The sequence below is a fragment of the Amblyomma mixtum genome, chromosome 3 (genome assembly GCF_055824585.1).
Source record: "Amblyomma mixtum isolate Tamu chromosome 3, ASM5582458v1, whole genome shotgun sequence".
NCBI classification, from domain to species: domain Eukaryota; kingdom Metazoa; phylum Arthropoda; class Arachnida; order Ixodida; family Ixodidae; genus Amblyomma; species Amblyomma mixtum.
Window position 1 is genome coordinate 106,249,919 of NC_143014.1, and position 23,383 is coordinate 106,273,301.

Consider the following 23,383-nt stretch of genomic DNA (forward strand, 5'->3'; position numbering starts at 1 on the left):
AAAAGCCTCAATTACAAAAGGTTTTAAGCAGGGCCATACTGACAACGCTGATATGCAGTGCTGACCACAGAAATCTAACATGCACACAACATGTTTTGCTAAAGAACATCAGTTGGAAGTTAGACACCACCGCGTGCTGTAAAATGGCATATGAGAAGCTATATACAGAGGAACTCATTTTTGTAGATATTATTTTCAGTGCACAATAATCAGTTTTCACAGCCGAACTCCCGATGGTGAAAAAAAATTTGTCAACAAGCAAACTTTACATTGTATTACCTTGACATCAGGTAGTTATCAGGTATGTTCACAGGGATGCAAGGAAGTTTTCTGTGAGCTTCTATAATAGGAACAGTCAAATGGCCATTTTAATGGGCACTATAAAGTGGCAATTTGAACCTTTTTAAAGGACAAAAAAACAACTCCAGCGTTTTTTGTCCTCCACAGACTAATGGCACTTTTATTGTTTCAGTGCAAATTAATTTTAAACAGGCAACCTTGCATGTTTGACGCCACAATTAGTACACTCATCGATATTGGCTCGGCATTTTTTGAAGGAGAAAGTTTCAAGCTTGTTTTTGGTCATGTCAGAAAAAAAAATTATCCCAGCTGTCACTTGCAGTCATCAGTCCACTCAACCAATGAACACACGATAGGTTTTGTGACAGTATCTGTGGCGCCATAGTTTGGTCTGTCATGAAGCCTTACTTTGGTTCAAGCCCAGTTTCCATTTCCTGGTTTTTGCAGTTTTTAAATACTTCTACTCGTTATTTTAAAAATTAATTTTAATATTGGTGAGAGGGGACTTTAAAGAATGTGATGTGATGATCAACTCAAAATGTTAAAAAAAAAACCCAGAGTAGCCCTGTAACAAAAATTTTAAATGTAACTGAAGACCTCTCCACAAGCTTGGAAAAGCATTGTGGTATCCATTCCATAAAGGGACAGTTCACTGTCAGACAGGCTTATAAGATACTGGCATAATTTTAAACATTTTTCCCTTATTGAGGTTTTGGAAAAAATTAATATCTAAACCCAATAGCATTAAAAAAGCCAGTAAGTGGAAAAGCAGCATCATCCCGTCGACGTTTATGAAGCAAAACTGGCATTGCACGTGGATTTGTACAATGAAAGTGATTACAAAAATGACATGTAATGCAAACTGAAGGTCATCACAAGTCTCAAATGATGTACGTTCATAAACTAAATGATTTCGCTTAAAGAAAAATATCAAAAATTTTAGTCAGGATTTGAACCTGCGATCCTTGGGTTCAGAGTCTGACATGCAAGCCCTAGGCCACGCAGGCATGCTTTGTATGGCTTGAGCACAAGCGGAATTTATATGCATGGTATTTTAAGACTGTATGCTAGTGAGTATGTATGTAATTGGTTTCTGTGGGGTTTAACGTCCCAAAGCGACTAAGGCTATGAGAGACGCCAGTGTATGTAATTGGAGGGGTTTTAATTATGGTAGCAATAATTAAGTGAGTAGCAAAGTACATGCTGCTGTTTCACTTCCTCTTTGCTTGGCGTGGCATAGTGGCGCGCCAGCATGCAGCGGCCGCCAGAAAAACCCCCACGATGGTATATGCCCCACTGCTCCAATAGATTGCGCGCCAGCAGTACAAAGTGCCTGTCATCTTCGTTTGATTTAGTGTCCGTGTGTGAAGAGTCCACTGAAGGGACCTATTAACGCTATCGCATCATACCGTTACGGCGGAGCTTAGTCCCCTGATTTTTTTTTAAATTGGCAAAGAAAGCCACGCCAGAACCAATGGTAGCGCCAGGCTGTACTCAAACTTTGCAGTTCTCTATGTAGACACCTGGAGTAGACATACTACACAATGAACAGGACTGAGCGGAATTCGGAGGGTTATTATTGCTGTAAGATACTCCAGACATCATATTTTTTTTTTGTCTTTTGCAAGTGCATACCATTTCTAACATGGTTTAATGTTTCTTTCAGTCAGTTTTGATAAAACTGACTGCCACTACACTAACAGCACAGCGTACACCAGTAACATTGCTGCTGGCAAAATATGGTTGCTGGTATCTCCGATAGACACCACCAGACTTGTTTTAGTGAAAGTTTTTTAAAACCACCTTAATTCTTCAATAAAACCTATGCTTTTCAGTTGATGTCACATGCATTATTGCCACCGCAGGTTGCCACTGTGCATCGCCTGGGTGGAAGGGTTGTCACGTTTATAATGTCAGCGTTTGAAGAGGCAGACTAATACAGGAAAGTAACATTCTCATATAGAAAAATTACCTTCTAAATTTTTCAGCCGCATTTCCCAGTCCCAAAGCCAGGTATATATTATTTAGGACTAAGAACTTTCAAATACCGCAACAAAAATATGGTAAATAAAACTGAGCAGACTTTCCCTTCACAGCTCAAAGGTGAAATAGAAACGAACACTCTCAAATCAAATGTGCTCAGCACACTACAGTCAGTAAATCACGCAAAGAAAAGTGCACTAATATAGTGCACTAATATAAACGAACATTCCCTTCAATAACATTGGCACTGCATACAATCAAGACGCAGTATCAACAAAATAACCACATTTTTGTGAAATGCAGCCCACGATGCAGCTTGAAAAAAAAAACAGCTAAATACTTCCTTTCAAGCTTCCAGTGCTTGAAGCTATAGATTGAGTCTCATGCTGCCAACTGCCTGTCTTCGGAAGGAATTCATTTTTCATCAACTAATAATTTTCTTCTGAAGAATGTGAATTCGTTTTATTTGTGGTCCCATGAATTAAATTAGGCTGAATAAAATTATCCCTCTGGTGCAACTCCCTAGTAGAAATAGCAGAAATTTTTTGCACTACAGAATGTTTGGGCATTCAAGTGCCTTGGCAAAGTAGCAAATGATGGCATGATGGAGCAGAGGCATCACAGAGATCACCTGCTGCTGGTGCATGTATCCTCATGGCCTGATTGGCCATGCTATTTGCTAAAATACACGACAAATAATTCAGTAAAACATACTACAACAAACCTACTTTTACAGGTTTATTTCTATAGAAGAAGCAGAAAAACAAGCACCTGTCTTTTTTTTTTCTTAAGCATGGCATTAATAAAGACGCAGACAGAACAAACGTTTTATGACATGGAAGAATGCCTGGACTGAGACTTAAAATTAAGAGAGGAAACAAATTCACAAGAAATGCAAACAATGTCTATGCATGAAAAATAATGTGCACTGAAATGCGCAGAAATATTCAGCTAGCAAACTGCACAAAGATGAGGGCCAAGCATGTTTTCATCACCACCTGAGACATCCCAAGCATGAACGCAACTGTAACTACAGCGTTGCCACCAGTCATAGCACCAACTCTCAGCAGTGCACAAAGTGCAGTCTGCCCACCGCACACCCCCCAGCGGCATCTCCAATGCTTCTTACAACCAGAAGTCAGGTGGAAGTTTGAGTCAATAAATATCCAGAAGGGCCACCTCCTTACCTTTTGTGTTTGTAGCCATGTCTGCCACCTTTTGGAATGAATCTAAGAAGGCTGCCGAGACCGACGCAGTGATCCTTGCAAAGAAAAGTAAACAACTGCATTATACAGGGTTGCTTGAAAAGGTAATAAAAATTTGACCTAGTACCAGAAGAAAAGGCTTCATGCCTGCAATGGACTGCCACTGCCTTCATATTTATGTCTCACATCAAACTGACGGGATAAAGAAGTCACGGTTACAAATGCTGCAAGTGCAAGCGCTGTACACTATCAAATGGGGTCAGAAGAACAGAATAATCAATGCCAGCATCATGCATGAGCTAAGGCTGACGTGGGGCAGAAAGTAAGCAAGCAAAAAAATACAACTTCTTGAAGCTGTTCAGAATGAAAGCGAAGTGCCACATAAACATGAGGCCTCAGAAGACCAGAAAAAGGGTTTTGAGGCGTCACAATCCCGACAAAGAAAAAAAGGCCCACAAATCCATGGAGAAAAATCACTTACTTGAGCTGGGAGTGCAGCTTGCTTGCCTTTGCTAAGAAGTCTTCCCATATTGGAGTTCCACCCTGAAAGAAAAATATCTGGGTTATTAAATGACCCCAACGCGTAACAAGAAACCATCAAATGGTATAACACACGCCAGATACACAAAAGCAGTTTTCTTTGGAATGGCACTACAATTCTACCGGAAGCACATATGGAAAGCCACAGCCTTCATGAAGCCCATATCCCTAGCAAACAATCCGGATATTCTTCATGTTGTAACGTATGAGCGTATTAGCCATGAAAGCACATATCCCGAGCAAACAAACCATCTTTCATACCTTAGCACATTAGTCTCGAATTAAATTAGCCTTCACCATTAGACTTGTTTGTTAACCAAATTTCCAGCTGTTTTCCAGATTTTTCAGGCTCCCGAAACTCCTCACATTGGGAGAAAGCTGGCAATGGGCAGGAAGCTGGGGTAGCATGTGTCCTGTCATCTTGATTGTGGTGCCTTTTAGTGCTTTACACAGCAGAGGGAAAGCTAGGGCCTGGGGACGCAATAGAATCTGCAGGCATTTTGTGTTTTGCAATGCCGCTAGCAAATCTGAATTCGGCCCACCTGCACCCTTGGCCACATGTGGCTTCGCTGTACCATAGAGATGCCTCCGCCTCTATACTCCATTTCACACTCGGCATGCAACGTTACGGAAGCTACGCAAGTAGTGTGCCCACAAAAGCATATCACTCCACCGTGAATCACTCATACTTATCGAAGCCTTGGTGAAGGTTTTCTCGAAAACACTGAGCAGTGTAAACAGCATGCTCAGCATTGGAAATTATGGAGAAGGATGTCATATGTTCAGTTATTGGACACTGATTATGACTGTCCCTGACAAACTACATTTTGGGCACGGATGAAGTCAGAGCAAATAGGAGTCTCAGCTACAAGAACAAGGAGCTCAAAACAAGAAAAAATTATGAACTCTAGAATTCTGATGCCTGGCTTGTTTAATAAAGTTGACATTAAAAGCTGATTTCACTTACTGTTATGACTGGCCAGTAGAGTAATACAAGGATGCTGCGGACCGTGGCCCAGCATTATCAACTGCTGTTTTTTTTTTGTTAGTAGTATCCTACTATATACAGCCAGTCATTATTAACTGAATTTGAGTGTTTGTTGAAGGTCCATGAATATACATGCATTTTTTACATTTATTTAGGCAGAAAAGGATGAAAGCCCATACACACTTGACTTCTCAGCACCTTTTTTGGAAGTTGCTAGGGGTTCCCCTGAATCTGAAGATGTTGAGAGCCCCTGGTCTATCAGGTGCCCTCAGAGACTAAAAATACATCCTTATTTTAGGCACAACATGTGGTAACATTATGCCCTGTTCTGTGTTATGACAGTGACATAAACCAAAGTCAAGAGCTGGCACTGAAGTTAGAAGAACTATGCTTCTGCAAGCCCCTGAACAATGACATTGTTCCCTCCTGCCTAATTGCCACCTTCTAGTGATCAAGTCTGCAATACAAAAGCACAATTACAGGTCCTCTTTTCTTCATGGCTACCGTACATTAAAAATAGAAAGCAACGTTTTGTTGTCATAATGCATATGACGGCTTTGAAAGACTGAGGCGCAAATTAACTACACTAGAGGGGCAGAGTCCAAGACAAGCTAAAGATTGCGTCGAAGGCTCGAACGGCCCAGTCAGGCACGAGAGCCATGACTCTTGTGTTTTCCAAAGAAGACGAGATCGTTCGCCATCTTCACCAGCGCACACACGCGCCCCAGGCGCACGGAGAAAAACAAAAAGGCACCGGGCAACAGCCGACCCGCGCAGAGTGCCCTTACCATAACAAACGCTGCGTTCAGTGCCCGGCGGCGATGCTTTCCCTACATGGGCTGCCGCCGCTACAAGCGGGGGCACCTCGCAAACAAGGCGGCCGCGCGCGCTGCCTGGCCCGCGGGGCGCGCAAGCAGTATCCGACGTCGTGGGCGCGCCCCCAACATTCGCGTTCAATCTGTGCGCTGCATGTGCCCAGACGAGTTCCGTTCCGTACAACCAGAGCGCAGATGCGCAGAGGTGGGCTCAGGCTCGGGCGGCCCAAGCATAGCGCGTGCGGTAGCGTACCGTCAACATGACACGTTACGTGGCCGCCTAACGTTTTACGATCCCTTCACGTGCTCCTGTACACACCTCAGACGACGAAAGAACTGCGCGCTGCTGTGGTCTCAGCTGTGAGAAGGATGACAGACACGAATGCGCTGGAGCTAGGCCGCAATCTTCCGCGACGCCCGGTCCAAATGTGGCAACTTCAGAGCGGACCAAGCCTATCATGCGAAGGGTCGCGCGGACCCTTTCATCGCCCCACATTACGAACGATATCAGCTCATAACAGCGACACGCTTCTTCGTTTTCTTTCTACACTTTAGGAGCAGAGTCCTTGTTCGTGTCCTTTTGTGTGTCTTCATCGAACCGTGGCCGCTAGTTTCTGGCGCTGCGGCTGAAACGCGCCATTCCATGGAAGCTCACGGAAGCCGCGCGAGGCGTATACGGATGGGACAAAGACACCGCTGGGGCGGACGAAACGAAGTCCGACCCAGCTCGCGGCAGCGATGTGCTACGAAAGCTGTTGTTTCACAGCCCCCCGAACGACGGCAAGAAATTCGAGAAAAACTTTAAGGTCCAGTGTCAATTCCGAAACTGCGCACTTTCTGCAAGGTTTACTGGTTAATTAAAAAAAAAAAAAACGGGAAATTTAAACGGAGCCCTCCACTACGGGGCCTTCCTTTCCGTTTTTTCATTACTCCCTCCTTTCGCTCACGGTGCGGTTGAGGCGTCCACCAAGAAGTGAGACAGGCAGTTGCTGCGCCTTTTCTCAAAACCATTTTTCATGTTTTCCGCGTCTCGTCCGGGCAACGCACAGCCCGTGTATTCTGTTCTGGGGTGTGCTTAGGTTAACTCAACGGTTCACTAACTCGCAAGCTTTACGAGGCTTGTGCTGAGACAAACCTCCTTCCTTAGTCCAAAGGAAAGAAAACACGCACGCGTTTCGTTGCTGTTTTGTTTTTCATGCTACCCTCGTAGCAGCCTTCTAAACAGTGGCATGCAAAAACTTGTAACGCTCATCGATGAAGCCGAAAAGGCAAAAGTAGTAGGGCCAACTTTGTCCGCTCTACTCGGCTTTTGCATTTAATAAGGATCCGGCTTTCAAATCGCGAAAAACGGCCAAAAATTAGATTTTCCAAAAGGCAAAGCATCCGCTCGTATGGCTCGTTACTACTGCCTTGGTGCCTCCTACGGGTCAAGACGTTCTTTTTTTTATTCATTATAAATTATTTGTATGAAATTTTGTTCTTGGAACAACTATTTATAAAACAAAAACTAAGTTTGCTGCCCTGTAGCATAAATACAGAATACAATGAAATGTTAATCTAATTTTCTAACGCGTTCTGTTGAGCCTGCAGGCCTTGCACAACGTTCAGCATAGAAAAGATTAAAAATTTGTAGAAAACAATATTCCTTAAATATAGTTTGGTTTATATTTTTATGGGGGTTTAACGTCCCAAAGCGACTCAGGCTATGAGGGACGCCGTAGTGAAAGGTTTCGGAAATTTCGACCACCTGGGGTTCTTCAACGTGCACTGACATCGCACAGTACACGGGCATCTAGAATTTCGCCTCCATCAAAATGTTGTGCACGCAGACATAAAACCATTACAATATGCATGAAAATTTGGATCTATATTCATAAAAAAAAATTTGCTGGAAGCCGCTCTCCACACTTGAGGGCAAATTGAAGTCGGCCTGAATTGATAGGGCACTGTGTTCTAATCAGAGAGAGACCACTCTCATTGAAAACGGAGCTTTTATAAGCTAGAAAAGACAGAAAAAAAAAAGACTAAATATAGGAGTAGCCATCAGCAGCCAATTTCTCAAGTAAAATGCGTGCGTCGACGCCAATTTTTGCGCGAATCCCAGAGGATACGTTACACGGCCATTCACTTCAAAGCTGTGGTAACTCGTCCTTTTCGGTAAGGTACTCATGAGTTTGATTTAAAAATTTGTCCACTTGTGGATTCAAATTTTCTCCAGGACAAATGCGCGTTTTGGTGCCAGACAAACGTCCACATAAAGAACCAACGAATCAATTTTTACTGAGAACAATAATTTCGTGAATTAAAGGGGACGATGAACGCGGGTAATCCGCCCCACAACGCCCTTCCCTTCGATCGAACGTAATGAACAGAACAAGAAAATGGGAAGCTGGGAGCGTCTGTACCGATTCACGATGTAGAAAGAGAGGCGGAGAGAAGTACAACGCATGTCCCGTGCACTTATCGCTTGTCTCTCGTTTATAGCGCTGTTTTTGTAGAGCACAGAACAAGATAGGAGCTTGCACGCGGCGTGTCTGCTCGGGACCGCTCTGCTGAGCAACTCGCCTTACAGTACCGAAGGCGCTCGCGCAACATCTCGCGTGACCGCCAGGCAGGCGCCAGCCAGGTTGCTCCCGGGCATTCCTCCATGCTCCCGGGGTACCCGGTCTCCGCGTGCGCCGCGGATCAGGTGTCGGCTGTGCTGTGGTGGCGCATCCAATCTAGCGCATCACTCCTCGCGAATATCGGAGCAGCGGCGCGCAGGTTTCAAGTGACAACAATGGCGTACACAGACAATTCTATAGTGTCCCTGCCTACATGCCATCTTCGCAGCAGACAGAGCGGCACGTGCTCCCGCCTTCGCGCCTGCAGACTCGTCCGTCCGCGTCATCCGAGCTGCTGGCCGCCGTCGCTGCGGGCTGCAGCGCTCCTCGTCTGGAAACCAAAGCTTGCCTCGACGAACAGTTCCCGAGGCTCCTTCCTGGCGGGGCCACTTGAGGGAGGAAGCTCGCTTGCGCGCGCACAACAGCATACTTCCAGTTTCTCTAGCAGAAGTTCTGCGGGAGACAGAGCAGTCGTTCCTGGCCTTGCTTCGAACGAAGTGCAGTCGTGAGATTTATGAGCGTGAACAAGAGAACAGGTGTCGCGTTGTACAGACAGCGAAGCACAGCGTGAGCTGCAAGTGACGTCACGTGAAGTATTAGACGAGCTGCATCCGGATGCACTCCCAGCCAGGGCCCGCGCGCCGCCTGCAAAGCGTTCTGCCGGCAACGCACGACGATAGCTAATAACAAAGGACACTGAAGGGTTGCCTTTTCACCTGGAATACACGCCGGGAGCGACACTCTTTTGGCGCTTTACACCCGGCAAGGCAGCCCGTCGGCATCTCGGGTGCGAAACCGACAAGAGCGAGAAATAATAACAATAAAAAACCAAGTCGGCCGCTTCAAAACCTTCATTAAAGAAAAGACAAAAGTTTGGCAGTAGGGAATTACTTTGCAATACTTGTCGTTGGGTTTGACCGGCACGCAGCGCCGCTGCTAATGGGCCTTTTTTAACACTTAACGCGACGTGTGTAGACAGGAGCCAAGAAACTCCCGAGACGGCGGGGAGTGCGCGCGCTTCCCAAGCAGCTTATCAGCCCGAGTTCCACGTGTTACGACGAAAGTCAGAGCGCACGCTGCGCTGTCTGTACAGAGCTAGTAGTTAGAAAGTGGGGAGGGTGTGACGGTCTCCGCTATATAGCTTGATCGGGCGTGGTGGGGGTACTGAAGGGATGTCGGAAAGAGGGCACTGACCGGAAAAGTTCGCCCCAGTTTTTCTTCTCCCCCGACCGAACTGAAGACCCTAGCGGACGACCATGCATGGCCGCAGCAGCAATAACAACGGCTACCAGTATTCAGCGCAGTAAAAATGCACATGCTTCGAGCAGAATGGAGAAACGAAAGCACGTTCTCACAAATACTGGAAATCTGGTAAAACGCTCGTCACGCTGCTCCCTGCAAGCACTGAATTCTGCTGTCGCCACAGTAAGCAACGAATGATGCTGACCAATCGCCCGCCGACCCCCGTCCACAGCGGTCTCGCAACCATTTCGCGCCGCCTCGGCAGGAGACTGCGACGGCTGCAGATTACGAGAGCGTGCTCTTTATTTTTCCTCTTTTCTCCACTCACGGTGACCTCGCGCTCGCAAATGATCCCAAGAACTGGAAGTAAAACCTGCCCGCAGACGGCGGTTATAGCGGTCCCACAAACGCGGATGCGCGCGGCGACCATTAGGCCATCGCGAGAGTGCGCGCCGAAGAAACAGCGCGTTTCGTGCGAACGCCACCAAAGACAGCGCACGCGGACGGGCACGTAGCACAGCAGGTTCTGCAATGCGGCTAGCCTCGCTGCTTCTATGTGCAATGCATAATTTACCCAAAACTGGCCTTCGAACAGCCAATTCGAACCAAGCATGCAGCAATGCTGCGGCAGCAAGACGCTACAATGCTTCGCGTACGAATGGTTACACCACACACGAGGTCCGTCGAGGAGTCCAAGCACGACACCCGCGTCTTAGGAATTACAAAAAGAGAACAAAACACGCCGGGAACGTCATTCCGCCCTTGGCAAAGCAGCTGTTGCACAAGGAGAGCATTCCCCCATTTCTCTCCTAATACTGAACACTAAGAAAACCGTGCGTTTTCGGCAGGCCGACAAATGCGTTGATAGCTGCTGAATTCTCGATGTCACACTGGGCTATTTTTTGCGGGCACCTACCTCTGAGAGGCCTTTTTTAAATCCATAAATTTAAGTCCCCAAGCGACCCACGAAAAAAAGAAAGGGAGGTCACGCGCGGCGCAATGTCTAATAAACCTGCAACGCAACAAACAACGGTTGGAGCGCCGGTTACGCGTCACAGTGGTTGAGTTGCATTTCAATGCGAAACATCAATCATACGGGAACACGGCCTGACGAATCAGTTTTTGGCCGGTCAAATCTCGAAGAAGCAGCGGGAACCCTGCGACTGCAGTTCTTCTGAACGGCCGGCTATATTTACACAGCGCGACTGCAGTGGGAGTGAGTGTGTTTTTTTTTACTATGGTGGGAAGCCGACGGAACCTACCTCCGCGCACGCGCCTGTGTGCGTATTATTACACCTCACCTTTCCGTACCCATTACTCAGTATAGCAGAGAACAAATGAGCCAATCAAAATGGAACACATTTAACAGTCCCCACTAATCGATTGCTCTTGTGTTACGCTACAAGGCGGTGAAATTGTTCCACGTTGTTAATACTGCTGCGACCAAAGAAGAGCGGATGTAAATGCTCCAGCAAATTTATAAAATCTTGTTCAGGTCGCTTGCAAAGAGCGCACCACTCGTACGCCCCCTAAAGCGGTCCGAAAGCTAACGGATAAACTAGTTCTCGAACCGTCCCGGTAAACGCACTAAATTCCACGCACTTGCTTTACGAGTAACAAGCAAGATAAAGGAAAAAGCCTCGCACTTGAAAATGTTGAGGTCAGTGACCGTTAAGACAAGGTCAACTCCGAAGGCTACGCGTCAGCAGTAATTAAAAGCCTTTAGAAAGCAGCCGTCTGTGGTAAGAAATTAAAAGAAACACGCACGCCACGATTACTTCGCTATTCGTCACTGCTCTCTCGGCAGGTTTTTCGCAATGAAAACGTACGCCAAGATCGAAACGATGTAAAAAGAGAAACACGACGCGACGGCACTGCTTCGTGCAGCTGTGCGAGGCAATCATCCGCAGACACTGTAAACGGACGAAACTGCTGCCAAAGCTTTTCGTCGGCTACGTGTCGCTCGATGCGAATCGGAGCCCCCCCTCTCTCTCTCTCTCTTTGCCGCTGTAAAGAAAAAAAAAAAGTATTCCCGCTGACGCGCTTCCGCTACACCGCGAACGGCCAGAGAGACGAACACGCTGTGACAACCGGGTCGGCCCGCGAGAAGGTCACGCCGCGGCAGAGACCACGGACGCATACTGAGCGCAAGAAACGGCAGCCTCTCGCCGGCAGCACAATCACCGGCGCGCCGGTTCTGCGGCAGCCCATTCCGGTTCCCAATGAGCTCCCGAAATGGTGCGCCGCGACCCATTTTGACCGCATCCTGGCCGCGGAGGCCCGTCACGGCAGCAGCCGGTCTCGAAACCGTTGTTGGAGCCAAGTCCCATCGAGAACGTTTCACGTTCACGAATATAACGCAAGGCACCGATGCCGACCACGGCGATGGAACGCCGTAGACACGTGCGCACCGCGAACTGACGGACGAGTAGCAGCGCCACGTGGACTCGCGACAGCGCTGCGCGCTAGCCTAAACTTTCGTCCGGACCGTTTTCGTACGCCACTGCTGGATGAAATGTGGCGCAGGGACATCCGCACCGGTCAACTCAAGAAGGGCGCGGTGAATGCCCCTCAAATGAGGCCCTCCAGCCACTGGCGTCGAACGGTTGCCGTAATATCGTGGTTAAGCACGCTAATCTGTGGACCATCACCTTGCACCTGAAAGCCCCCGCGCTGTCACGCTAGCAGGTGCAACGGGATTACGCATGACGTCATGAGATCAGGTCGAGGCCATAGGCTGGAGGGCGCTTTGAGGGGCCGCTTCGTTCTTGGGTTGTGTCCGACCATAGACATGGTGTTACGTTTGGGTTCATTTTGCTAAAGCAACAAATCAGAATACATAAACACTATGCTGAGTCACGCACCACCACGCGCAGATTAAAATACACTACCAAACGAACATGTTCGCTGAGGCCACTGGCTGGCCCGCGCAATGTCGCAAGGGACCGCGTCGTCACCGTTTCGCCCTAAAACGCGTTACGCAAGAGATGCCGTGCAGTTCGAAAGCAAAAAAAAAAAAAAGATATGCGCACTGGCAGCGGCCATGCGCCGTGCGACAAGGACGCCGTGCAGTGTCGCCCAGCGATCTGTATTCATCAGACGCAGACGGAAAGCACTCGTTCAACGTTGTAACAAAAGAAAAAAAAAAGTAAGCCTACCTACGTCACGTCTGAGCACTAGAAAAATAAAGATATACAGCAGCTTGATTTTCATTTCCATTTTCGCAACACATACAACCTAACTCAAGCCACTAGGCAGGTACACACGTGTGCAGTAGTGCTAAGGTCAACGCCGGATGAACACGTCGGCTCGGAGCCAAAGCTGCCACCTTTCCGTTCCATTTGTATCACCATTCAACTTTGGGCTGAATAAACTTTTTTTTCTGCAATTGCTGACGAATATGGTGAATGAATTACCAGCCTTAGCTTTTTCAAGGAAGAAAATGTTAAAGAGGCTCTGAGAGGGCCTCCCTATAAAGTTGCAGTATGCCTAGGCTATCCACAGAGTTTTAGTATAGCGTTCCAAAAACGTTAAACACAATCTACAATTACTTCCGCATATATGGGCATTAACCCATTATCGCTATCGCGTCACAGCCTCCAGGCGGAGCCTAAGTGCCTCCTTCCATTTTTGCAGACCATTAACTCGAAAACTATTCGCAAAATAACAATAATGCGTTCAGCAAAAGAGCCTCATATGACAGTTTGACTACACACTTACATGACGAAGGAGCTCACGGAATTCTGAAATGAGGCATTGTAAGCTGCTTTTGCGTAATGAAGGTCGAAGTAACTGTAAGGTAGACAGAAATTTTCTCACTCGTGGAGTGACCTCAGAGGCTGCTATCGGAGCGGCGCGGCGAGGCTTCTAACCTCCAGCTCAATCATTACCAATTCGACCACAGAGGCAGCCATCGCGCTTGCTTTCATTTCTACATCTGCCACAAAAATTATCTCGGCTTCCAAATCTGCCATATTAAATTATGCCAAGGGCTACATATCCAGCACCGCTGCTCGTTTACTACGTTTCTGGCAGCCCCGGCGCCTCATAGCCCTCCATCTGGACGCCAGCACATGCTGGCCTCCCTGGCAACGAGGAGGCTCATTCCCTAGCCCGAGGTCTCACATTCAGGGCAGGAGTTGAGCCCCCTCTACGGGCCTCGGAGCGCCTGCTCTCTTCCCGTGATATTCTTTCGTACTACCGAGACAAACGAAGGGAATACGCACCCCCAGCTCCATCCCTCACCATAGCGCAGGCTGCACATTGGCGACAACTACAAACCCGGACTGCTCCATACCCAATATTGCTGCATGTCCTATACCCAGACCAATTCCCGTCATTATGCAAACTTTGCGGCAAACCAGGAGACTTCACCTTCCCTCATCCCCCATCACCAACCGTGGCGGAGTCTTACTGGGAGTCTCTTCTGACCCGCTCGTCCGCTCAAGACCAGCGCCGGATCATCTCCAGAGCTCACAGAAGGATTGCGCTCAGGGGCTATCCTTCGCGTTGTAAGGGTGCCTCCTCCTCACACTGAGGAGGCAGAGACACCCGAGTGCCATGTAGGGGCTTCGCCCCCGCGATTTGCATCATTGGTAAGAAACGTTTCCACCACCCCAGCTGGCATAACGCAAAACGGGCTCGGGAAACGAACAGCGGCGCAACTTGCTAAAACGCATGCGAACCGCGCGATGGGTCAAAATGCTGTCGCACACCTAAGGCGCGAAAACGAAACTAAGCAGCGAGATGCAGCACGCGTGTAGCGTTGCAAGAGGTGTGTAGCTGCGCGGGTTGGCTCCGAGACTCATTTCCGTCACCCGACTTTTTCTTGTCACCTGTGGCTTAAAATTCGCCAGTTCTGGGTTCGAATAGACTACAATCGTGTAGGATGGCAGCGGTCGCCGGGAAGTGACCGTAGCAGCCCACCGCAAATTTGCTCGTCCTGCTATCCTCCCAAGAACAGTCCCCGCGTGCACGCCGCCAGACGTGATCGAAAACGATATAGCAGCACTGGCGCTCATCCGCCTCCCTCGCCATCATATCCACTCGTCGAATGCGCCGTGGCACGACGTCAAGACGCGCTGCGTGGTGCTGCCCTTCATTTTATACGACCCGTGGGAGCGCGGCGGCCGCGCCGGCTCTCGACGATGACCGCCAACGCATTGATATTCTCAGGCGTAATATTACCGCATGCCCGCTTTTTTGGCGTGCTTGACGTCGACCCTACGAGAAAAGAGCAAGTTAAATGAACTTTTCAAAAGACATGACGTACAGCGCCATTTGGAAACGCCGCAATGGTTCGTCAAGTTAAGGTAAACAGGAAATTTAGAAATTTACGAATATCCAGAAGAGCAGAATAGGTCCAATAAAAGTGCGGCGCGAATCGAATAGCAAGCAATACTCGCAAACTAGTCGCAATTTCGAATATTCGCCAATCCCTTCGAGATGCAGAACACCGTAGCACACCGAGCAAAATATCGTGTCGGGTGCGTCTGGCCTTTAGCGAAACAAGGCGCAGAAAATCGCTTTTGTATGAAATTGGCGCAATTAGTGCAGCGGTCCCACCCCTGAAATTTTTGTTTTTGAAATGTGTGGGCGGATGCTTTTAGGTAGCGTCCCTGCCGCGTGCTAATAATAACAGCGTGGTTCCAGATAAGATCAACCGTGGCCTCCGCGATCAGCCACGGCGGCGCGCCGGCCGCGCACTGCTCTATCGCGGAGGCCACGGATCAACCGAAGTGTGGCTAGTCGACCTCTTCAATTTACTTGATATTTTTATATGTCGCTGCTTGTTGACTGGAATAAGAGTTCTGCAATAGGTTTTGCCCCTAATTTTTTTTTTCCAACGCACAGTAAATTCTTGACCACGATGAGGTGGTGTTAGGTGGAGTTACTTGGGCCAAGTTTGACAAATTTTTGAAAAAAAAAAGACTGGGCTCCTGAAGCAGACAAAAATAAGGCGCAGAATAAAGCACCCATAGTTGTACACTAAACATTTTCAGCTACCTACTGCAACTATATTTTACTTTATGCATAACCAAAGTTGGCCAAAACAGCAGAGCGCGTGAGCGCGGCACTCGACCTCTTCGTGATCAAAGATTTTTTTTGCGTTGAAAAAAAAAAATGTTGGGCAAAAGCAGAACTCATTACTCCAGTCACAAGCAATAACGTATACAAATATCAAGCAAATTTAAGCGGTCAACAAACCACCGTTTGGTTGACCTCATCTGTAAGCACCCGATAGATTTAGCACTGTGCTATCCGCTTCCGCGAGCTGCGATTGCGCAGTAGCATGAGTGCGCATGCGCAGTTGGCGCCTCGGAAAAGCGGTTCGCGATAACGGATCGCGTTATGCACACGCGATTGCCCGAGGGCTCACTTTCCGGTCGATGGCCGCTGACGCGCCGTCTCCATGCGAGGAACCCCTCCCTTCGGGTGGCAAATTCAGAGCATTCCACGAAATCATTTCTTTTTTATAAGCTCGGTCATAAGACCTATCCAGCAGCGGATAAACGGCTCAGCAGAAAATAGGAAATCATGTGGAGAAAACTGCAAACCGGGGTGTTTCCAAGCCCTCAATTGTACAGTAAATGGCATCAGGAAGTCTTTAATCCTAGATGCACGCACTACACTGCAGATCTAGTCCACATGATCTGGACCTGCCCTTCCTATGACGATCCGAATAGAAATGTCGAATCCTGGGAGACCTTATTACTAAACCGCGAAGCAGAGGAGCAACGAAAATTCATCGGTCTCGCCCTGACCTCCGCCGAGTCCCAGGGGATTCCGGCCGACGATTAGGAGAATGAATGGGGGGTTTAGGCTAAATAAAGCCTTCTCCCCCGTCATTTTTGACGGGCGCGAATAAAAGTTACTTCTCTCTACATGCTAAATCTAACTGGCTATCGGGAAAGGAAAGGTGCAATAACTGTCTCACTAGACATATTTAATATAGCGCATGCATAGCCGGCCAAATCTTTAGCTAGCGTGAGCGACGGCCGCTGTTTCTGCGCTCCTGCGCTTTACGACGAAGCAAACTTGCGGAAAGCTCAATATTAAGCACGGGCTTAGTGAGCCTGCGCTTAGATTCGACATTTTCGCAAGTTTGCTACGTCATAATCTGCAGGAGCACGAAAAACGCGGCCGTCACGCACGCCAGCTAAAGATTTGTCCGGTTGTACCATAGAGCTAATATACCAACTCGGTTGTACCCTCTACCGCCAGTTACGCCACCGCCTACCCGCAGATGTGCATGCGCATATGGCGCCCACCTGGCCCATCGGCGCGATGTGCGCAGGCGCACTGGCGACTGTAGGCAGCGGCGGTACACGCTGTGATAAGACTACTAGAGAGATGTAGCGTAGAGCGATCCGCTACCGCGAACCGGTTTCCTCAAGGTGCATGCGCAGTAGGGCTCGTGAGGTGCACACCTACCACTGCGCATGCGTAGCTCCGGCCCCGCGGAAGCGGATCGCGATATGCTAAACCTCTGAGGGCATATTCTTGTATATAGGGCATATCTTGTATATAGATTAGCAACTAAAGTATCAATTTTTAGGCAGTTTCAACTCTTCCCGCCATGGTAAATTTTTAAACTCGCCGTGAAAGCGATGCCGCGGCATGATCGCTGAAAGCCATGACCGCCCACGCGGCCCCATCGTCAAGTTGCGGTCTCTTGGCACATCTCGCGATTTTGCCGCATTGTCGATGGGCGGCTCTGACTTTGAAAGCAGCAGCGAGTCCGACGACGATCCCAGGTCGTCAGAATACAGTAGTTCTCATCAACCAAACGAACCCGGAACATTTGTTGGCAGTTTGCAGATAAGTTTCGTTTTCACACTCGGTTCAGATCGTTCGCTGATGTTTACATGCTCTATTTCGTACACTTGCAGGGTGTCTGCATCATTTGGGCGGCGACGGTGAAAACCAGGCATTCACCTTTGAGTGGCGCTTTGCCACATGGGAAGTCAGTCACAAGGGTTGATTCACATTTTTATAGCTCAAAGGCTTTGCGAGCTACGTTAGTTTTTGCTACATGTTTTATTAGTATAATGGGGAACTCTTTTACATGCTGATCTTTGTTAGAATTTTTTAGTTTGAGCTATATGCTTCTCTTTACCTAATTTTTTCCGATCTTCACTGAAATTGTGTTTGTGAATTAAAGTTTGCACTGAATATTTCACCTCTGCGTAATACTTCTCACTTAACAAAAGCCCGTGCATTTAGCTTCATTTCCATGTGCAACACAACATAATGAGCAACAATTTCTAACAAAAAAAAAAGAAAATAAGAATCAAGGTATGCAAAAAAGCAGTGCTTGTCTATGGTTGGGAAGGAGTTAACCACTGAGCCACTGCTGCGTGTTTCCTATGTGGAATTCGCTGCACACTTGCGGGCTCTCCCCTACCGGTTACGTGCAGCGTCCCAAGAGGCGTTTCAAAGAGTTTGGCGGCGTCTTGCGACCGACCGTGCGCCTCACCCGATGACGACAAAGGTTGGACATAGCACGAGGCTCAATGTACAGTGTAGGGGGTGGTCATGTGATCACACATGAGCGCCCCCCAACGAAGGTAGCGTGAGGCACGTGCAAGAGCAGCCACGTGATCTGTGTGAACGGGTGTAAGCGTCGGCACAGGAGATACGCAGGTACAGCTCTCGCTGTAATAATGTAATACGTCTCCACTGTGCTAAAACTCTCTAGTGGTCCGGTGATTGGCCATCTCGTGATCAGCCAAATGAAGCGAGGTCATGAAGTGATTAACTACGCGAAATCAGAACATAATTTGTCCCCGCTCATTTACACCATGCCAGTAAGAGTCGTAACTTAACTACGAAAACACGGCATGCGAAATCCGTGCACGGAACATGACATGCACAACATCGATACCAAACTTAAGCACACGATGAGGTAATAAAGTTCGTTTGCACCAGTATTCTGAGTTCTGAGGTGAAAGGTGCAGCCATGTGATGCAGATGTAAACAATATTCCTTTGTTTTTCACCAAGAGCGGGCCCTGGGGTACACTCACGAGAAAGTTTAATATTGCACCGCTGCTGTGCGCCTGCGGGCATGCTAACAAAGCAACCACAAATGAAAGCCATTGCAGCAGCAAGCATTTCAGCAACGATCGAGTGCCTACTAACAGGTACAGGGCCCGCGAAACAAACTTCAAATTTTCCGCACACCTGTGATCTGCTATGTTCCTGGAAAACTTTGTCTTTAGATTATCTGCACTTGCATGTCAACCTTATCGAAAGCAATGGGTCAACCGTAAAATTCTATTGCCATTAGAACTTGCTTGGAGGCTTTTCGTAAGACTGGAACTGCGCTTACGAACAGCATCTGCTCTTCATAAGCGCGGTTGCAGCAAACACCTGCTGACCCCTCACTTTGGAAGATGGAAGGCAGCCGTCCTCTGCACGATGACACTGGCTATAACAGGTCTCTATAAGGCAGTGCCCGACTATCACATTAGATACCACATATAACGCGGACATCATTTCACACCTGAAATGGTATAAAAGACAAAGAATGCAACAGGCAGCGTGAAGCCACTTGCATAACCGCAAATAGTAGGCAACTTTTTGCTACAATTACACCCACACGCGCAGTTGAGAGACTCTATGAGCTCCATATGCAGAAAAACATAAGCTGGAATCTACAGTTGACAGCACATACTTGCCTAGAATGTTCACCGATAGCAATGGAGGCAATGGACACACACTAGGTAGCCTCGAGTGTCCTCTCTTTTCTGCCCTTCGTTATGTTGTGTGATATGTAGTACTGGAAAGGATTAGCCTCAACCCTATTTCAGCTGAAGCTTGGAACGCTCTCGAAAGGTCGACATGAACAGGAATAACGCACATTGCTAGTGCTGGCTGCATCCATTGACCTTTACAGTACACATTTGTGTGTCAACAGGAGCAAAACCAACGCTGCCAGAGTTTGCTGCAACCCGGGCTCCCTGCAGTAGCGATGGCAGTATAGTAAGGTTTTGTAGTACAGCAGCCATCAAGGACATAAAGCACCAGTGAGAAAGAGTAGAAGTAATTCTTAAATCATATTTATATGCCCACTGTAAACGCAAGCTACAATGATGCTTTGTATGTATTAAACAAGGAGCTTCTCCGTCTGCGTTACATCGAGAGCGCGTACTCCAAAGGATCTGTGCTTGGAAGTGCAATACATATTACTTATTGCGCAGCAGTAGTACTTTCCGCGACTCCGCTCGCACGGGAATACCGTCAAACCAGAATAAAACGGCGCAAGCTGCCATGAGGCCGATTAAAGCCACCGCCAATGACATCTGAAAGAGCACGAACAGAGGTAAAGGCAAGTTCTCTGCCAGCGCGAAGGCCACAGTAAGTCAATACAATACATAAGCCAGGGCGACAAGACGTCTACAGAATAAAATTCAGGGCGATGAGGGACAACACACCAAAGCACGCGACATATGAATTACTGAGCGCTTTATGCGCGCTTCTAGTCTAGCAAACGCCTTTCAAAACACTAGATACGATGCGCCGGCTAATAAAATAAAAAATGAAAACAAAACAACGGTACACTCTGCGCTCGCACAACATTACCTATAGGTTGGAAAATGTGTTATTGGCATTTGCTAGACATGAACCCAAACTACAGCCGATTACTGCCATATCAAAGTGACAACGCCACCTTCACGTTCTATGCTTCATAAGAAACGATGCTACTTCTGCGCTACCCGCGCTGATGCGAATATATTTAAAGTGAAAAGCTCATGTTTAGGTGCATTCGTCCTCTCAAAGCGCAAGGTGGTCAGCTTCGATAGCATACAGATGGATAATCAAATACCTGAACGCATCAAACGCTACTGCTGCATAAGTGCACAGCCGGCCCTTCTGAAACGTTCTGGATACACGGTTACATTCACTGTACCAATCGCAACTATGAAGTTCGCACTGAAATTGCTGAAGAAAAAAAAACAATCATTAACAATCATTCAGAAATACACAAGTACAGAGTTATGCCTGTCCGGCATGAGGTAAGAACACGTTAAAACACTGCGACGTTTATTCAAGCAGTGCTGCAGCGGTGACGGGATGCACTGGCACGATCGTTTTTATGTTTGGGAGATTTGCTTACCTTCAGGTCATTGACGATATACTGAAACAGGCTGCCAAGCGCGCTGCAGTCTTTATCGACGTGCGTCTCCACCTCCATCGCTGAGGGGCAGCAAACAGCGGTGCGAACACTGGGCGTAAGAAAATGCTACAGCAATCCTCCGTGCACGAAGCGTCGCTTGGCCAATGGCGGCGTTGGTTCCACGACTCGCTGGATGGACGCTCGGTGCCCACTGTCCGTCACGAAGCCCCGGCGACCAGACATTGCGTTCGCTGGCAGAAGAGCGATTTGCCGTTGAAGCACTACACTTACGACTATGCGAAGTGGGCTCAACAAAACATTATGAGCAGCCGAAGCTAAACTCCAGGGAACCGCACAGGGATCACCGCCGTCCGGCCTAGAGCGCCTGGAGCACGATTCTGCTCAATGGCGGTGACGTTAGTCACGTGACCAAATGCGTATCGTCCTATTGGTTGAAACGAACCATAGATGGATAAGCAAAACATGCAAAAGCAAAATGATGAGAGAAGTAAAAGAAGAGAGAAGGGGAAAAAAAAAACCTAAGAGCGGGTTGGTTCTAGCAGCTCGCCGGCTAACCTATGGCGCATGCGCCAATCCCTTGTCAAAACCTAGGTGCCTTTTGGCAGGAGCGTTAGGGATGAATGGGATGAATGTGTTCACCAGGGACTTCACCTTGCATCAATATCCCCAGAACGTGATTAACTTTGCGGCCGTTTCTGGCAGTTTCCAACCGAAACGCTCTGAATTCATATGGTATCACACATGAGTTTTAGAAGGCTTTCTATCATTTGTAGCCATGGGTAAGGTTCTTTGAGATATTTCCTTTTTTTTTATACTAGTGGTATGCTTTGGCACCCGGAGAAGAGGCACACTTTTTCTCAATGATTTTAACTGTACCAATGAAATGTAGCATGGAGGAAGGAAAAAGTTCTTTCTTTCCTCCATGAAACGTAGTCACACCTGTCGATACCAGTCGAAACGACCAATATGAAATGCACATGTTAAACTTGTTTTCACTGTGATAGCACCGTAGTAAAAAACGCCAAGAAAATAACGATGTTGGTTATTCTGGTAAAACTAAAAAATATAAACACATACTCTGACATGCATGACTGAGCTGTGATTGTGGCTAACGGTGCGACCGGTGGAACGGGTGGGACACCAGCGTTAGTGGTCGTCTAAATTTGTGCAAGCAACACTGAGAAACATCGACCCATGGTCAAGGCATAGAGTTTCTTACTACTACCTAGAGGGAAAGCTGGCGGCGCTGCACTTCAGCCAACATGGACGCTCAAAGCATCATGGGGCGGTGAGCTACTTGTTGCGGCACAGTCGTAGTTTTTCGGGAACACAGAGTGGCAGTACTAAGGCGTTTCATTCCGAAAACGTAGTTCGTGTGTGCGCAGACGACTTTCGCGCGAACGCAGTGTGTAAAAGCCATAGTAGTGAAGACGCGACGACACACGACGCCAATAAAAGGTTTTACTCTTCCGAAATGCCATTAAAAAACCTCTTAAAGTATCTAAACAACAACATTTTTTCTGAAAACATATTTATTTTTAAAAGTGCGCCTGTTAATTACGAAATATTAGTTTTTTTAGTGTTCATCACTTGGCCAATAGGAAAGCTAGTCATGTCTTATTTTAGGCAAACTTTGCACTTAAATGCTTTTCTGCTCGTTTGTTGCAATCATTAGACAAGATATTGAATGTTAGGACGTTTGTAGCTATCAAACAGCTTTATTTTTTTATTATTTTTTGGCCAAAAGTTACAGTTCCGCAACAAGTAGCTCACCGCCCCATGATGCTTTGAGCGCCCATGGTGGCTGAGGTGGTCACGTGGGGTCTCCATGCAAACTCCCATAGACGGCTTGCCAGCTTTCCCTCTAGGTAATAGTAAGAAACTCTATGGGTCCTTGCCATAGAGTTTCTTACTATTACCTAGAGGGAAAGCTGGCAAGCCGTCTATGGGAGTTTGCATGGAGACCCCACGTGACCACCTCAGCCACCATGGGCGCTCAAAGCATCATGGGGCGGTGAGCTACTTGTTGCGGAACTGTAACTTTTGGCCAAAAAATAATAAAAAAATAAAGCTGTTTGATAGCTACAAACGTCCTAACATTCAATATCTTGTCTAATGATTGCAACAAACGAGCAGAAAAGCATTTAAGTGCAAAGTTTGCCTAAAATAAGACATGACTAGCTTTCCTATTGGCCAAGTGATGAACACTAAAAAAACTAATATTTCGTAATTACCAGGCGCACTTTTAAAAGTAAATATGTTTTTAAAAAAATGTTGTTGTTTAGATACTTTAAGAGGTTTTTTAATGGCATTTCGGAAGAGTAAAACCTTTTATTGGCGTCGTGTGTCGTCGCGTCTTCACTACTATGGCTTTTGCACACTGCGTTCGCGCGAAAGTCGTCTGCGCACACACGAACTACGTTTTCGGAATGAAACGCCTTAGTACTGCCACTCTGTGTTCCCGAAAAACTACGACTGTGCCGCAACAAGTAGCTCACCGCCCCATGATGCTTTGAGCGTCCATGTTGGCTGAAGTGCAGCGCCGCCAGCTTTCCCTCTAGGTAG

General features: G+C 47.5%; 1 protein-coding gene across 4 annotated transcripts in view; it reads right to left on the reverse strand.

Annotated features, from left to right (window-relative positions):
• mim (missing-in-metastasis) overlaps positions 1–21,203 on the reverse strand; it is a 62,982-nt gene extending 41,779 nt beyond the window's left edge. For 3 of the 4 annotated variants that reach the window (XM_089580542.1, XM_089580541.1, XM_089580540.1), the window contains exons 1-3: positions 20,798–21,203; positions 3,970–4,031; positions 3,471–3,544 (exon numbers count right to left, since the gene is read on the reverse strand). In XM_089580542.1, the coding sequence (XP_089436668.1) occupies positions 3,471–3,544; positions 3,970–4,031; positions 20,798–20,875 (214 nt within the window). In that variant the 5' untranslated portion in view covers positions 20,876–21,203. Of the gene's footprint in view, positions 1–3,470; positions 3,545–3,969; positions 4,032–5,804; positions 7,143–20,797 lie in introns of those variants that run through there. The other variant, XM_089580543.1, reaches the window with a different exon arrangement.
• Positions 21,204–23,383: the final 2,180 nt, after the last annotated feature.